General features: G+C 40.9%; 1 protein-coding gene across 1 annotated transcript in view; it reads right to left on the reverse strand.

Moving 5' to 3' along the window:
- SLC9C1 (solute carrier family 9 member C1) overlaps window positions 1-17,904 on the reverse strand; it is a 3,253,894-nt gene that overhangs the window by 2,845,984 nt on the left and 390,006 nt on the right. The window contains exons 4-6 of the mRNA XM_044066060.1: window positions 12,843-12,942; window positions 12,552-12,724; window positions 6,935-7,034 (exon numbers count right to left, since the gene is read on the reverse strand). Coding sequence (XP_043921995.1) covers window positions 6,935-7,034; window positions 12,552-12,724; window positions 12,843-12,942 — 373 coding nt within the window. The remainder of the gene's footprint in view (window positions 1-6,934; window positions 7,035-12,551; window positions 12,725-12,842; window positions 12,943-17,904) is intronic.

Raw genomic sequence — 17,904 nt, forward strand, 5'->3', positions numbered from 1 at the left:
GAACGTTATGGTGAGTACATAACTTATTTTTCTCAGTAGTGTATTCGGATCCAAACAGCTTGGATCTGAAGATTTCATCATCGGATCCGAAGGAGAGTGGATCTGAGCAGATTTTGGATCCAGTCTTGTTTTTTTTATTTAGCAGTTCCAAAGAAGGAGTCAAAGAAGTAGACGGTCTTGGAGACTTAGTCAATGTCTCTTTCATTTTAGTCTTGTGAGATTGAGCCCCAGCTACAGGCTCTCTGAATGAAGACAGAAGCAATCCCTTAAAAATTAGTTCATTTTTTCTATTAGCTATGCCCTAGGATTGAATTTTTTGCAGATAGAACAGTCTTCTTGAAGATGTTGAGGGCCTAAACAATAAGCACATAAAGCATGGGCATTTGAAAGTGGTAATTTATACCTACACTTCTGACATTTCAAGAAGCTGGCAGGTCCTGTGTCAGACATGATAACTTACAAGAGAAAATAAAGAAAGAAAAATATAGAAAGATGAACATAATAAAGAGAAAGGTGAAGGGAAATACCAGCAATGGTATGAAGAAATTACAATTGTGTACACTTACCATAAATGTAGATGTTCGAGTGTATTCACTTTTGCAGTCATCACATTTGGGTTATCCCTGCCAGGGTAGCCCTTGGCCGGCCTGAATACCAGAGACTTAGTATTTCTGCATCAGTTGCTGTTGCTTGAGGACTGATGTCAGGTCATCAGTGGTATAAAGGAAGGCATCTGACACCATTACATCAGTTTTTCTTGCCCTAACCTGTCAGGAGCCCCCAAAGTAGGAGGCCAGGCTCTGGTGGTAGAACCCCACCAGTGGAAAATAAATATCAATATGTCCCTTGTAAGGAAAGGAGAACAAGGAAAAAAGGAAGACAAAGAGAAAGGGGGGAATGAAGACAGGGAAACCAGGACTCCAACAGTGAATACACTTGAACATCTACATTTATGGAAAGTGTACCCAACATTCTTTATATTTCACTGTTGCAGTCATCACATTTGGGTAGATTCCCAAAGTTGAGGAAATGGGTGGAGGCAGTCCAGGAAGCTAGGGGCTGGCTAGCATGCCCTACAAGACTGTAGAGGAAAACCTTGCCCTGGATTTGGAGAAGCGAGGCAGGTGGTAATGCTTGGTAAAAGAATGAACAGATGTCCACGTGACAGCCTCCAGGATGTCCCTGGTGGGGGGCTCCTCTGAGGAAAGCTGCAGAGGATGAGGCTGCTCTGGTGGAGTGTGTCCTGACCCCCTTGGGGGGAGGCTTGCCATGCTGTTTGTAGCAGAAATGGATGCAGTGTGTTATCCTTTTGATAATGGTTTGCTTGGAGATGGCTTTGGCTTCTGCCCCTGAAGCAAAACTAACTAGCAATTCATCAGACTTTCTGAAGGGTTTAGTCCTGTCTAGATAGTATCTGAGCTGTCTGTACACATCTAGAGAGTACAGAATACTTTCCCCCTTGTTTTGCGGGTCAGGAAAGAAGGAGGGTAAATGGATAGATTGGTTGAGAGCCCCACTGGACACCAGCTTTGGCATGAAGGATGGATTAGTTCTGAGGGATACCCTGTCTGCATGGAAGATGATAAAGGGTTCCACAGCCATGAGTGCTTGCAGCTCAGAGACTCTTCTGGTTGAACTGATTGGCCAGGAGGAAAGCTGTCTTCCAGGAGAGAAATTTTAGCTCTGCAGAAAAAGCTGGTTTGAAAGAGGGCAGGGTGAGCTTTTCCAAGACAAAGTTAAGGTCCCAAGTTGGTGTTGGTGCCCTTCTGGGGGGGCTCAAGTTGCTAGTCCCTCTGAGGAACTGTTTAATCAGAGGGTGTGAAAAAAGAGGCTGCTCAGTGGGAAAATGAGCAGAAATAGTAGAGGCATGAATTTTTATAGAGGAGAAAGAGACCACTGTGTAGTAGTTCAGCTAAGTAATCCAGGATGAGAGGGATGGAGGGCTGTGACGTATTGGCCCCTTTAGCCTGGATCCAGGTGCAGAACCTTTTCCATTTATCTGCATAAGACTTTCTGGTGCTAGGGCATCATGCCTCTCGGATAACATCCAGAACCTGTTTTCTGAGCATGGCAAATTGGTCAGAGGTTAGGGTATAAGCCAAGCTGCCAAACTGAGTGTCTGCAATTGGGGGTGCATGAATTCCCCTTCCCTCTGGGTTAGGAGGTTTGGAATCTGAGGAAGATTCCATGGAGGCAGCGGGGACAGGCTGCGCAGCAAGGGGTACCAGTGCTGTCTGGAGCTATGAGAATGGTCCTTATTTTTTCCTCCCTTATTTTGAGCAGTACCCTGGGAATGAGAGGTAGGGGAGGAAAGGCATAGACCGAGAGGTTTACCCAATGGAAGGATAGGCCATCCACTTTCAAGACATGCAGTGATGCAGCCTGGTGCAGAATTTGCTGAACTGATGGTTGGTGTGGGAGCAAAGAGGTCGACCTCTGGGGTTCCCCATTTCTGAGTTATTAGGAAGAAGGTGTTTCTGTTGAGCTGCCACTGGTGGGGGTCCAACAGCTTTTTGCTTAATTGATCTGCCAGGGAGTTGAGAGAGCCTGCCAGGTATTGTGCTAACAGGTGTATTTGCATGGAAGAGGCTGTGAACCAAAGGGTCATGGCCAGCCTGCACGGCGGGTAGGAGTGAGTCCCTCTCTGCTTGTTGATGTACCACATCACAGTGGTGTTGTCTGTTTTGATCAGAAGAACCCCTGGAGAGAGAAGGGATTTGAAAGCTATCAAGGCCTGCTGCACAGCCATCATCTCTTTTTGATTGATGTGCAGGTGGAGTTGCTGGGGGTTCCATTGGCCCTGTATGCACCTGCCATCCAGGTGTGCACCCCAAGCATAGTCTGATGCATCTGTGCTAAGGGTCTGGGTGGCAGGGTGTGGGGAGAAGGGCAGTCCCTTGTTGTGGGAGCAGGCCGTTGCCCACCAAAGAAATTCCTTCCTCAGGCAAGGAATAATAGGGAGAAGAGTTTGCAAATCTTGAGTGTGTTAACACCAAAAGCTCTTTAGGTACCACTGAAGATTCCTCATATGCAGTCTGGCATATGGAATGAGGAGAATGCAAGAGGCCATGAACCCCAAGGCTTGAAGGATTTTCCTTGCAGAAAGCTGGGGCCTTGTGGCCAGTTGAGAGAAGTAAGCTGATAGGAAAATGTTTTTCTCTGGTGTAAGGCATGCCATCTGGGATGCTGTGTCCAGACTTGCTCACAGGAAGATTATCCTTTTGGTGGGTACCTGTTTGGATTTCTTTTCATTGATTGTTTCACTGGGGAGGCTAGTAGGTTCATTTACAGAGGCCAGTTCTTTGAGCAGCTTTTCCTGGCTGTCTGCCTGAATAAGGCAGTCATCTACGTAGGGGTAAATTTGAATATTTCTTTGTCTGCAAAAGGCAATGGCCAGAGCCAGGCATTCTGTGAAAACTCTGGGAGCAGTAGATAAGCCAAAGGGAAGTGCAGAGAATTGAAAGTGTTGAGATCCTGCCCTGAAGTGGAGACATTTTCTGCAGGACTCCCTGATAAGAATATGGAGGTAGGCTTCTTTTAGGTCCAGGGTGGCTAGCCAAGCATCCTTGCAAAGCAAGGGCAGCAGCTGCTGGAGGGTGAGCATTCTGAATTTTGGTATCACCAGGAAGGTGTTTAGAATGGATAGATTGAGGATGGGGTGCCAGGTGCCCTCTTTTCTGGGCACCAGAAAAAGTCTGGAGTAGAAGCCTTGGCCTATCTGCTCTGCAGGAACGTGCTCTACTGCCCCCAAGGACAGCAGGGAATGGATTTGCTTTTGAGCCTCTGATCACTGATGTGGTGGTAGACCTGGGTACCCTTTTGGGGTTGGAAGGGTGTGGAAGGAGAATTTGTACCCCTGAGATACAATGTTCAGAACCCATTGGTCCTTGGTAATGGTGGCCCAGGTGCTTGAGTGAAAGGAGAGTTTTCCTCCTAGGAGTATGTGAAGGTGGGCAGAGGCGAGGTCAGGAGGGGGTGAGTCATTGTGAGTTCTTACCATAAGGGGTGGCTTAGAACTCCCTGGTTTTGAAGTGGAGGTAGTCCACTGCTTAGATCTCTGTGACCCCTGGGGCTGCTGTCTGGGGGGGGGGGCTGTTTCCATGGGGCTTAGGCTGGCCCTGTCTTCTAGGAGCAGGAAAAGACCAGTGCTTGGAGGGAAAATGCCTGCTGAACTAGGGGGCAGGACCTGTAAGAAATCTTTAACAGTCTGCATAGATTTTGCTTTTTCTTCCATCTTTTTTAAGACATCTTCTGCTTTAGTACCATAGGTTCATAGGTAGGTAATAAGCTATCGGCCCAAGGGCCTACGTAAGCCTAGCCAACAAGGCTCCCTGGCTTATGCCACCCAAGAAAGTTATTTTCCTGTGCCACTGTTGAGCAGAGACACAGAAGTGATCGCTGGGGTGTATTTCCTATTTCCCATCCACTCATCAAGATTTTTCTTGAAGAGTGCTAATGAAGAACTTTGCTTGACATAGATGGGTAGCCTGTTCCAGAGTATGGGAAGTCTCTGGGACAGGAATCTATCCCTCCAGCATGTCCTGTTTATTGTGGTGACAAGGTTTAGGTCCCTAGAGCGTGTAGCTCGGAGGGATTGGGACTTCTTTAGGTGTAGCATGTCCAACAGCTCTGGGTTTGACATAGCTTTATATGTTAGGCAGAGATCGCCTCAGAGTAGGCGATATGCTATGGAGTAAAGCTGGAGTTTTTTGAGGCGGTCAGTGTAGGGCATTTTTTTGAGGCCAGTAATCCTCTTTGTGAGGTACTTCTGTGGCCTTTCCAGCTGCTGCAGATGTCTTGTGAGGTACATACCAAAAGGGGCATTGTACTCTATAATGGGTCTAATGAGTGATGAGTGATGAGTAGAGGGGAACAATGACCTCTTTTTTCCTGGATGAGAAATTTTTGTGATGAGGTGTGCCACGTAGAAGGATTTCCTGACTACTGTGGCAATGTGATTATCAAAGGAGAGACTACTCTCCACCTGTGTTGCACGGTGTCTTATCACACTTTTGGTCTTAAGTAGACTACCGCCTATGTGATAGTTCATGGGTACAGAGTTTTTACCAAAAGGGATGACAATGCACTTTTTGGAACTGAGCTTGAGGCCATGGCTTTGACACCAGGCATCTGTCTCATTGAGGCCCTTTTGTAGGATGTCCACATCGTTAGGAGTTTTGATTATGGCTCCTAGTTTGCAATCATCTGCAAACTTTGTTAGCCAAAGACCTTCTGTATTAGCCTGTACTTCAGAGAAGTAAATACCAAACAGGAGAGGACCTAGGACTGAACCCTGTGGTACTCCACTTGTCACTGGTCTGAAGTTGGATTTAGAGTCTGCTACTTTCACAGTGTAGGTTCTGTCAGTGAGCCAGTTGGCAACCCATCTTGTGACATAGGGATTTATACCTAGTTTAGTGAGTTTATCTATAACTCCAGAGTGGGGGATGGTGTCAAAAGCCTTGGCGAGATCTAGATAGGCTGTGTGAACCACCTTACCCTCATCTACGGCTTTGGTGACCGCTTCAAAGAAGTCTATCCGGTTTAGGAGACATGATCTGCCTTTTACAAACCTGAACTGGGTAGGGTCCAGAGTTTGGAGATTACCAATGTCACTGTTTATAAGTTCCATGATGATAAGTTCCATAGCCTTGTAGACCAGGCTCATCAGGCTAATGGGACAGTAGTTCCCGGGGTCCGTGCTGGCTCCACCTTTGTGGAGTCAAATCAAGAACAATGCATCTGCATAGATGGGGGCCAGTGATTGAGTCTAAAGTTACTCATCCAAGGAATATCCCCAACTTGAAAAAATGTCCTGGACTTTGGAGTAAAAGGATAAGCGGTAAAGAATATGGATTATGGTTATTGGATTCATATGCACAAGGCTGAACTCAGATTCTGCCAGACAAGTGACCCTAAGCTGTATGGACAAATGTGTAGCTGGTGTAATAACCATTAGCTGCATGGACAAATGTGTAGCTGGTACAATAATTCTAAACTGAAAGGATACATGTCTAGGGGGTTGGGAGGGTGGCCTAATGGTTAAGGTGTTTGCCTTACAAACACAAGGTACAGGGTTTGAGTCCCACAGGGGATAATTGGCTAGGCTTAAATTGGCTCGCAAGGGCAGTTAGCCTAGTACTAATCTATGAACCTAGCTGATGCTACCTATATAAACACCTGGAAATATGCATGTGCTTCCGTGTTGTATTTGCCCCATTGAAAATGTCACAGTCTTTCTGAGCCTTAGTGATGGTGTGTTGGTCTGTGGTCTTTTTTCTTTCCTTCTGCTAAGCTTAAGATCTTGTCCATGGAAAGACAGGATTTCAGCATAATTATATCTAATTCCTTATCAAAGTTGAACATTTTTACAGCCTTCATCCAGTGCCACCTTATCACTTCATTACATTTCTTACAGAAGTGATAATGAGCAATGCCCTGCTTGGAACCTAGATACTCCAAGCACAGAAAAAAACAGTCAACCCATGGAGTTTTCTGTTCTCTGCATGAACACTTGATGATCAGTGGTGCCATGATCAGGTTTACTAGAATTGTACATTATGAAGATAAATTATTAAAACATTAAAGGGTATCATTCTGGTCTTTATCACTGTCAAAGTAATAGATTAAAAAGGCCATTTGATTGCAATATCTGAAATAAGAGTGGCACAGAGGTGATTCAAGAAAGTCATGGGAGGAAAAATATGCTAAGCTTGACCTAGCACCTAATGGTGCTTCATGTTGCATGAGCATTTTAAAGTAAAATTGTCCTTAAGGAGGTGGGTGAAAAGTCTGAAGGGGATAACTTGAAGACAACAAATTACTTCAAAACAAAGAAAACATATCACATTTAACTACAAACCAGCTTTGATACAATATTTTTTATACAGTATAACATAATGTATTTATAAAATGAATAATTAAGAATACTGACCGAAGCAGAAATACTTCAATCCCTGGACTAAAGTGTACAGTGTTCAACTTAATACCCATGCTTGCAACAGAAATGACTCCAGACATTCCAGTCCATTCACCTTAAAATGACAAAATCAGTTAGTTAGTATACTACTATGCAGGTAATAATGACAACTAAAGTAATAAGGTAATAACAAAACAGAGTGCTGCCTTTGTTTACAACTATTTTCATTTGGTTTATATGTAGCAGAAATAATATCATTATGAGGGTATCAATAGGTTCCCTATAAGATGAACGAATGCTTAAAATGTTGAGTACGACATGCTTGACAACTTTTAAGCAAATGTTCATGTAAGTGAAACCTCAGAATGTCGAAACAAGGAATTTCTAAAAGTTATAGTCAACCAGTCATCAGGAAGCCAACAGCTGACATCAGAACATTCACCCTGTCTAGCCATTCTTACAGTCCTCCACTGTGGTGCGGTCTAGTCGTTCACCCTGTGTAATGTTCTGATAGTCCTCCACTGTGGTGTGATTTCGGAGTTGATATATTTAAGTAGGGTGGGTGTGGGGGGCTACAAGCAGCTGGAATCATGTTGACTTGCAGAAGGCAGTTTCGGCAAAGGTAAAAAAATCAGAAAATTTCTTGCTGAAACTACCTTCAATAAACATAAGCACAGTCACTGGGGACACCCCTCTGTGGACTTATATACACCCTCTTCAGGGTCACACAACAGTGGAGAAAGAAGCAATATTCACTGTCAGCAACATTAGTTTTGGCAAACAGCATTCAAACATTTTACATTTGCTAAAACTAACTTCTGATTTGACATGTTCCCCAACCAGTCTATCCATCAAGAATTCAGTAATATCACTTCCTATATTAAGCCTGTCATACCTGAGAATGAGAGTTCCTATTACCATCTTAGTTCCTATTATCATCTTAATACTTGCTCTATCTGCAACTGCATTTAGAGCTATCAACACAGTGCCTTTGTCACAAATGATGTATCCTCTCTCATGGACACACTTTTTTCAAATAATACATATATCATCTGAACTAAAATATCCATTACCAGTATATAAATCAACATCTCAAGATTATCCTACGTGTTTAAAAAAATCGTCTCTCCAATACTGTACATATAAACCATCTCAACTCATAAAAATATTTAAATACAAACAAAAATATCTGCTTACAAGGATCAGTCTTATCACGAGACAACTACCCAAATTCTATGCTTATCACTTAAAAATAACACTTCCTGAGCCTAATAAAACCTTCTGGACCACTTCACTAGAATGAAAGTCCATTCATTTAAATGCACATAACTTGTGCAAATAAGTTAACTTTCTTACTTCGCTTGTTAGCTCATTATTCTGTTGACTTAACAGTAGTCACTGAAACATGGCTTAAGCAGGGCATACTTGGCAATGAAATTCTACTGCATAGGTCAGTTTAATTTACTGTGGTAGATATCACAAAGGGGAGGTGATGACACAATTATCCATGCAATATTTATTTTAGAAATGACATTTAACTCCGATACTCCTAAGAATACTTGACTTTTTACAGTTAAAAGTTAACCATTTTCAATATTTTACCACAGGCTATTTTATATGCCTTGATGCTCCGTGAGTACTGTAAATGACAGAATAACTCACAAAATAAATAGTCTACCTGGCTAACAGACAACATGAAATGGAAACTAACCATTAGGATATCTTGACATAGACTGGACAACTGCAGCTGATATATACTCACACACTACTCTATATCTTTCTGGTCTAGCTGAAGTCATAAATACTACTATGAGAGCAGATACAACATCTGGTAAGTTAAGCATCCTTGACTGGATACTGACATGCATCCTTGATAAGATAAGTGATGTTAAAATTGTGTCAGTCTGCTTAAGTGATCACCATCAAACCTTTGTAATCTAGTACCACATAAAAAGGTAAAAAGTATCATCATTTTTTCTGGTCTAGAACACAAAAAGCTTTCACCTCCCAACTTTTGTAACAGTTCTCAAGAACAATTCAATAGACCATCTCCCTCCATATACCACAGCCTAGATGAGGCAGTTACATATTTTGAGTTTTCCTAAGTATACAACTATCTATCTGTAAGATATATACCACACAATATTATATCTGTTGTGTCTCAGAGATCAAGTCTGAAATGGTACCATCAGCACACAATACTGTCTTATCTTACACAATACTGTCAATTGCAAAGCAGAATAAGATTACTTCTAATTAATTGTAAGAAAAAAAATTCTTAGAACAGCAAATTGAACACAAAAAACTTTAATTTTCAGCGCATTACATCTTAGCTGCTTAGCCCTACCTAGAAGCCCCAGTGCAACCCCAGTACTGCTCTAGTCTCCCCTTAAATAGTTAGCAAACTCAAACATCATACATTGCATACCTTTCCCCCAGCCAGCCCATCAAAACAAAAATCACAATTTCCACTACTCTGGTTATACCATCCTTCTGTAGTTCAGTAGTTCTAGCTTTGTTAGTACTAAAGCTGCTTTCCAAACCTAAAGCCTCCTCAACAACTATTAATAAACACCCTGAAAGTCTCAAGTGATGCAACTGCATATCCCATTTTCATTCTTATCATTAATTCTTTTTGTGAATCTTATGTTTCTAAATGTGGGAACTCTTCAGTTATTATTATTGCTCTTGGCCAATGTGGCACATTCACTGAATTATACAATTGCAGACAAGCAACCCATCTTTCTCTTTTCTCTAAAATACCTGATAAATGGGAATTACAGTATGGAATTGCCCTGGTGAATGTGCGGTGTGCTTCTGCCTCTTCCGTAGTTTGTAGAGGAAAGCAATTGGTATGGACTTAATAAGGGATGAAGCTGTTTTACCTAGTACTGAGAAAGTTGCTGAAAGATAAAGTATACAAAAAAGGTAAGGAAGAAGGCTAGTAAAATGTCCTTCTTTATAACTGTTGCAGTAGTCTTCACAAAAGAGATATCTTGCTATGGACAGGCAAACATCTGGCCAGAATGTCCAAACTTTTACACCTTACAGGTGCTGTATGTTAGAAGTTTGTCCTATGTCCAAGGTACATATGTGATATATGAGCACCTAATCCTCAGAACTTCTTTGCAGCCAGTCTGAACACTAAATTTGAATTTGGTGAGCAAGATGTTTGCAGCGTTGGTTCAGCTACCAAGCCATCTCAAGATAAGTAACCCAATGGGATCTCTTCCTTCCTATTTGTTTCTTCTTAATTAACTTTTTACATGTCATCCAGGAATGGAAAATGTGAGTGTGGTAGGTTGATTGCCCATACTAGACACAAAAAGTACTTTTTTTCTCCGAGTGCTACACACAACCATATTCAGTGTGAAATCTGTCAGGCATTTGTCCTAAAGACTCTGTGCAAGCATCTGTTGTCTATTTCCATTTCCTTAGAGAACCAGCATTTAAAGCTTTTAGCTCAGGGAAGTATGACCTCTGAATCTGCCCACACCAACATTCAGCCATTGCTTAAGAAAAAAGCTAAAAAGGTGTGCATTGACTCTTTTCCTGAGCAGCCTCCTCCAGACATCTCCACTGGGTTGGATGAAGAACTTCAGGACCATCCAGTGCCGGTGTCAGCTATCTTTGTTGCAACCCAGTTGGAGGCTAACATAGGGCTGCCTACCTGCATGTCCACCAAGGCTGTGCCTACGTTTGCTGCAGATGGGGAAGAGGAACCCTGGATGATAATATCAGAGTGGCTTAGGGGGATTCCTCAAATTCTTGTAAGGGAGGAGGTGTCTGGTACCCCCATTGAATCTAAGCTGGGGTCAGAGCCCTCTAGATTTGTTAAGGCGGATGTTCCCTTAAAAAAAGAAGCAGAAAATCAGACATGTGGCCCCAGAGGCTAAAGATCCACACAAAAAATGCCAGGACTTTACTCAGGGGGCTTTTCAATGCCTATATGGCTTTAAAGCTCCCTCAAGGCTTGTCTTTCCCTGTCTCTATTCCCTGGTCTTCTACTCCTTCAAAACATCACAGAGAATCTGATTCTTCTGAGAAAGAGTTGAAATTGGTCTCTTTTGAGAAGTCATTGGCTTTCTCTTCTCAGATCCGTTCTCCTCTTGCCCTGGGGTCTGAAGAAGAGGATTCCCTTTCTCCTGATTTCCTATAGCGGAATTATCCTTTGGAGATACTGTGGTACACATGGTGGAATATTTTAAATAGGTTTCTGACATTCTAAAGAGGTACTAAGAACAATGACAAATAGACTCTCCCAGGCCTTCTGCAGTAGCCAAGTCAATAAGATAGATTTTATCCGAATAAATACTACTGTTTAGAAAACTGCTTGGTGGATTCCTGGTTGTGTGTGATTTGTTGTTGCTGCTGCATCTGTCTAAAGGTTTCTTCCTTCACGATATTGTTTCTCCAGATGTTTTTTCCTCTGTTGCTTCCCAAGCTTTTCTGGTGTCCCTGGATTTGAAGGATGCCTACCTTCACATTCCTATTCTCTATTTCTCTGTCTCTTCCTCACACTATCAGTTCTCAGCTTTGCCTAGTGGTCTTTCTTTGGCTCTGAGGGTCTTTACCAAATGTCTAGCCACAGTGGTAGCCTTCTGCAGACTTCAGGGTATTTAAATATTCCCTTATTTGGACAACATCTTGATTTCTTAATTTCTCCAAATCTTTTGGGTTTCTAATACCATGACAGAAATGGACCCCATTCCTAAGTCAAAGTATGATTAAAGTTCATGCAATTAGTATTGTTTCAATCTTTGATATCAACTGGAAGTGCTCTTCACAGCACCCGCAATATGCCTAGTAATGACTCCTTCTGCAATTCGTATGGTGTTACATGTATTGGTAATATATCTAAATACAATTGTAGATTCTTTTTTATAAGATCCATTGCTCCTACTACTATTGGGGCTGTCTGGGTATCTTTCTTCCACGCTGCTCTCGTTTCTGTCTGCACATCCTGATATTTTGTAACTTTGTGTCTCTCTGTACGCAAGACACTGCAGTCACTGGGTGTGGCAATTTCAGTGATCAATGCTACTTTTGTCTTCCTTTCATGGACCACTATATCCAGTTTTCTAGCATCTCTCTTTTGAACTGTTGGTAATGGATGAATCCATGTGATGTAAACTTCATCATTTTCTATGATGCTTTGTGGCTTGTGTTTCCAGTGTTTTTCAGCCACTTCAATACCATAATGTTTGCACAACCCCCAGTGCAACAGTCTTGCCACATTATTATGCCTTTCAGTATACAGTCCTTCTGCCATTAGTATGTCACAACCGGCAATGAGGTGTGCTCTCTAAAGTATCTGTCGTGATTTCAAATTTCCATCTCCTGGATTTCCTGTGTCTCTTAAATATTAATCTTTCATAATGATTATCAAATTATGTTGTATTCATGCTGGGTCTCACAGCCAAACCCCATTGGACTACCTCAGGCTTTGATACACTAACAGTACCCCATATTTTTACACAGTACTGGAAATGTATTGACTGTATTACATTTTTGATAGTTTAAATATACAGCTGTCTTTTTTGTCATACTGTGATAACTCTTGCATATGCAACAGAAAGTAAGATACAAAAAAGCATTGTAATTATATTTACATTAACAAATAAAATCTTACCAACATAGAAGGTAATGTATGTCATGGCCAGGCTTATGCTGACTTCTGCTAATCCATCTTCCAAAATGTGTGACAACCAAAATATGAGAAACATTGCCATGAGATATCCAAAAACAGGGCTTGCAAGAAATTTTAATATGAATTCTATGGCAAGCATTGAGGCTAAAAGGAGAAAATAACATTTATTGTATATCCAGAGACAGAACCAGATCTACAAATAGAACTGATGTTAGATTCATGCCAAGAAACATTTTAGATGACATAAAGCTCATACCTGTGATATTAATAGGGTTAATAGCAAGAGATCGGAAAACTTCAAATAAAACTACCGAAGTGCCATCATTAAACAAAGGTTCACTTGAAACTATTTGAGTGAGAGCTCTGGAAGTACCTGATAAATAAAAAACATAAAAAAATATCTTTTGTTACTTTTCAACCATATCTGTTATAATATATAAGAATGATATAGGCACTTAGCACAATGACATATTATCTTTGATGACAGTCTTCTCTTGGTTTATGCTGTTATAGCAATAGACTATTATATTTGGTCACTCTGAAACACTATAGCAAGAAATGAAATTAACTTTTCAGTAGGTCTGGAGCACCACTGCTAGGAGTTAAAATAAAACTTTTATCTTGAAGTAACAGTCATTAAAGTTCCCTTCAGATTTCATCCATTTAGCTTGATATGTCCCTCTAGAAAAATAAAGGGCCGTAGTATAACGTGGAGTTTTGAAAGACTGTACATGAAGCTGCAGACTCTGTGTTATGTGGCATTCTTTTCTACAATGTTGATGCCGTGGCAGACAGTAGCACAGCAGATTCCATGAGGGTACAGAAGAAGAGAGAAAAGACACGACATATCTGCAGTTTATTGTTAAGTTGACTATTCTGTACTAAACACCCAACTTAATGTTATGGAGGTACATTTCTTTAATAGAATTATTACATAATTCATCAGTATCAAGACAGTGGATTTTGGGTGTGTAGCATAAAGCAGTATGTCACAAGGAGTAAGCAGCTTGGATGGAGGTTTACAGGAATGATTTCTGACCTGTAAATGGGAAAAGAGAGGCTAGTAGCTATCAAGTGACTAGAATTTTAGTTGTAGGTTCTGGTCTCAGATGCTCAGATGCTCTACTGATTACTGCCAGAATGCATGAGGGGACTATGCAGGGACACTGACTGCTAATAGACCAATCAAGGATGGTTATGCTATACAATCACTAACAGTTAAGCAGATGGAAGGAAAATACTTTGATCATTATCATGATGCAGCGGGCTAAGTCAGGTGCTCTGGTCACTGACAGAGGTGGAGAAGCTGTGGGCATGATTGCCAACTGGAGGGAAGACCACAGACTGCAAATAATTAATGGAGTGGAATCTGGGACCTGCTCATTCAAAGGAGAGAAAGGAGACTGGAGACTACAACAGTCACTTGCAGAATGGGGTGGCTGGTATTGGATTCCACTCACTGGCAATCTGACATTATGGGTATGCTTATACTTGGTTTGTGGTGTTGTGACTGTACAAGTGATGCAAGAATTTTAGTCTCAACAATATGTAGTGGAACCCTCTTTTTACACCTGTGACAAGTATACAAAGAAGGACTTGCATAAGGCAGACGAAGCTCATGACTCCCAATCTTTTTTTTCATAACTCCTCAAAGTTGACCATGAGCTGCCACCAGCTCTTCTCTCTTCACCAAGTTTACAGTACCTGCCTTAGCCCCCATCAGGCTTGACCCAACCCATGTATGGGGCTGATGAGATTTGAGGGTGCTGATGCAGCATCATACTGCTGCAGGGGCATGTGCCCTAACTGCTCCCACCCTGCAGCAATCTTTTGAACTCCACAATTGCTGCCTTTAGAAGGTACATGCATGCTTCCAAATATGAGCAACCTCCCAACCAAGTGGTATACAACCTGCAGCACAAAGATTGCTAAGTTTTGTTATAGAGCATTATTATGTCTCATGTTTATTTTTCACAGAATACATATTAATTTGTAGTTTATTCACAAATGAATGAAATGTTTATAACATGTTTATATCAAAGGAAAACTAAAAAAAAACAGATGAGTGATTATGCAAGATATAGTTTCACATATGTAGTAGCTTTATATTTCAAGTGCCTTGCAAATGTATTTTCTCTATTAGCAATCTAAGGTGTACTGCAAACAAATGAAGGCAAAGTAAGTGCTAAAACAGTTAAGGGATGTTATGTTTGAAAGTTAGTTTTAGAAAGTTAATGGTGTGCCAAGTATCCATGGAAACCAGACTAATCAATAGTATGCTCTGGCCTTCTGTGGCTGGGGGATGAGTCTTTGCAAGGATGTCTGTGAGATGGTGTACTAGTACTGAATGTTACAAAGTTGAAGGCCAATAAATCTTAAGCACAGGTGGTCTGTGTTTTAAAAGGCATATTTGTGAAGTGTTCATGTGAAACTCTAAGCAAGGATCATGGGTACATACGATAATTAGAAAGTAAATGATTTGTTGAAAGCAAAGTAATGTTAAAGTTCTGCATGCATAAAATTGATAAGAAAAGCTATATATGTTGCATTTTTTCCTTTGTTCTTTGAGACTGATCTAAAAATTTTGGCAGGCAGTCTCCCAGCACTGTTTATGGAATGAACAAATACTTTGTACATCCTGAAACATTACTCTTGACTGAAACTAAAAAGGACTCTGTTATTTAATTTGTACTATAACATTTGGTACCTTAAGTCTCGGATTCTGAACTTTAGTATTGCTGCAGGGCAGTGTAGAATAAATTACAAGGGCCCAGCACAGAAAGTTCATCTGTGAATTCCCTGCTGTTTTGTATGGAATAGTCAGAGACTCAGACTCAGATACCTAACTATTCAGACTGTGCAAACATGCTAGACTAGGTGGGAAAAATATTTTTTTTCTTTTCTTTTTAGATAATTGTAGTTAAAAGAGTAGAATGAGTGAATTACTGCTTTGTTTGATGACTGAGTTTGTTTGCTAGGGGTATGTAAAGAAATAGTGGGAGGACCCCACTGTAAATAAGGAAAAGTTTGTTAATGTGCATGTGCAAACAACAAAAAGAGAAATTTAACACAAGGAGGTGCCTTGTGCTGAGGAAGGTACACTCAATGGAGAAGACTAAAAGGTAAGAGGTATGAGAGATTTTTTGTATTTTGTTTGTTTTTGTGCTGTTTAATGTATAAGTGAAAAAAGAGTTAAATCAAATTCATGAGCCTACAGCATGTGGGACATAGGTGTGTGTTCTGGTAAATCAAATTCAAGAGCCTACAGCATGTTGGGATGTAGGTGTGACTGTGTGAAAGTACACTCAGAGGGTCCAAAAGAGTGGTCAGTTCTGGACACAGTACCTATCTGCCCTGTTATCCTGATCATAATGCTGGAGCTGCAAATGAGCTCATGATGGGACAAAAGTAAAAGGGTTACTGTGGGAAACTGCCGATTGAAACCTTTCCTCTGTCACTGTACAATGACAGAATCCCTACCCTTTCCTCCTTGAATGGTGTGTGAATTGTTGTAGTCATTTTTGCTGAATTACCAGGATCCAGGCTCTACAAGGCAAGTCTTTTTTTAATTGTTATTAGATTTTTACAAATAAAACAAGATATATACAAAATATAACAAATAAATCTTAACAATCAAAATACAATGTATGTCTTAATAGGAAAAATGGGAACAAAGTTAAGTAAGCAGAATCAAATCCCTGCAAAGGGAACACCTGCATTGGTGTAGTCATTTTTGCTGAATTACCAGGATCCAGGCTCTACAAGGCAAGTCTTTTTTTAATTGTTATTAGATTTTTACAAATAAAACAAGATATATACAAAATATAACAAATAAATCTTAACAATCAAAATACAATGTATGTCTTAATAGGAAAAATGGGAACAAAGTTAAGTAAGCAGAATCAAATCCCTGCAATGGGAACACCTGCATACTTTATGTATCATAATTTTGGGAAGGAAAGTTGTAAGTATTTGAATGAGTGCTTCAGTTTACTAAAAATTGCCCCGGTGAAGTATTTTCCTTAAATGGAACTTATGATAAAGATAAATTAGGTAATTTGAGGGGTATTTTGGAAGAAAAGAAAAACAAAATAAGTGAGGAACAATGGGCAGTATTTTACTTTTGGTATGCTGAAACTCTTAAAAGGGAAAACAAATCAGCTTTAAGGGGATTACAGGATACTAATAAGAAGTTGCTACAACAGGTAAAAGAAGTTAAGAAGGCAATACAGACCAGTAAAATGTGATCCCTTTATTCTGCTTTGGCAGGTTTGGAAGAAAAGGGAATGGCCAAAAAGCAGATACTACAGAAGAGGATGATAATCTTCCAGTAGCTATTGCACACCCACCCCCATATGTACCAGTATGGGTGGCTCCTGTACAAGATTCTGCTGTTTCTCAGACCCCTGCATTTCAGTCAACTGTCCATTGGACTCCAGATCAGTGTGGTACTGTTACATCTTAACCTAGTTCCCCTGTTCAACTCTTATCTTCAGAACAGGTATCTGCAGTCGGGGAGGCTTCTTCTTCCTACTTTTCCAACAGAAGCACAAGTATTTGACACTCCTGTGGCTCATCACACATGCTCACATGATAGGGTATGACAAGAGACCATTGCCTCTGGAAAGGAGCTTTTGGCACCACTTAGAGAAATACTGGGGCCTAATAACAGAGTACTTGTTCATCACCCTTGGGCCCCTGCTAATTTGCTTACTATGTCCAAAAGTTTTTCAAATTTTACGGAAGATCCATTAAGGTTTTAGAAGGAATAAAAACTATAATAGAATGCTATAACCCTACTTTAACAGATTTAAACCAGCTCCTTCACATAGTGACTTCAGATAAAATAAGAAAAGAGTTGCTTGAAAAGGCTGGAGTAACAGATTTTACTCTCATACAGAATGCGGTGCTGCGGTAGCATTGTCGCCTCACAGCAAGATATTGTCTCACTCGATTCTCAGCTAGAGCGTCTTCTGTGTGGAGGCATACGTGAATGGGGTGTGCCTTCATTGAAGGTTGTGCGTCAGGGCTGGTAACCCAATACGTAAAAATCCACTACCAATCATTAGCGGACCGGAGTTCCGCTGTGGCGACCCCACACCGGGAAAAGCCGAAAGACACAAACAAGCAAACTCTCATACAGAATGCACTTATAGACAAAAGGACAGGGTTCTTGAAATTACAGAAGTATACCAAGTTAGGACAGATTGGACTTTACAGGCATGTAAGCAAAGTATAGGAGAAGCCCCTGCAGATTATTTGAGCCACCTAAAAGCAGTGTTTGCTTGACATTCAGGAATACCAGATCCAGAAGAATAAGTCAACTACTTCAGCT

This window comes from Protopterus annectens, chromosome 3.part0 (genome assembly GCF_019279795.1).
Source record: "Protopterus annectens isolate FY-2018-M chromosome 3.part0, PAN1.0, whole genome shotgun sequence".
NCBI lineage: Eukaryota > Metazoa > Chordata > Ceratodontiformes > Protopteridae > Protopterus > Protopterus annectens.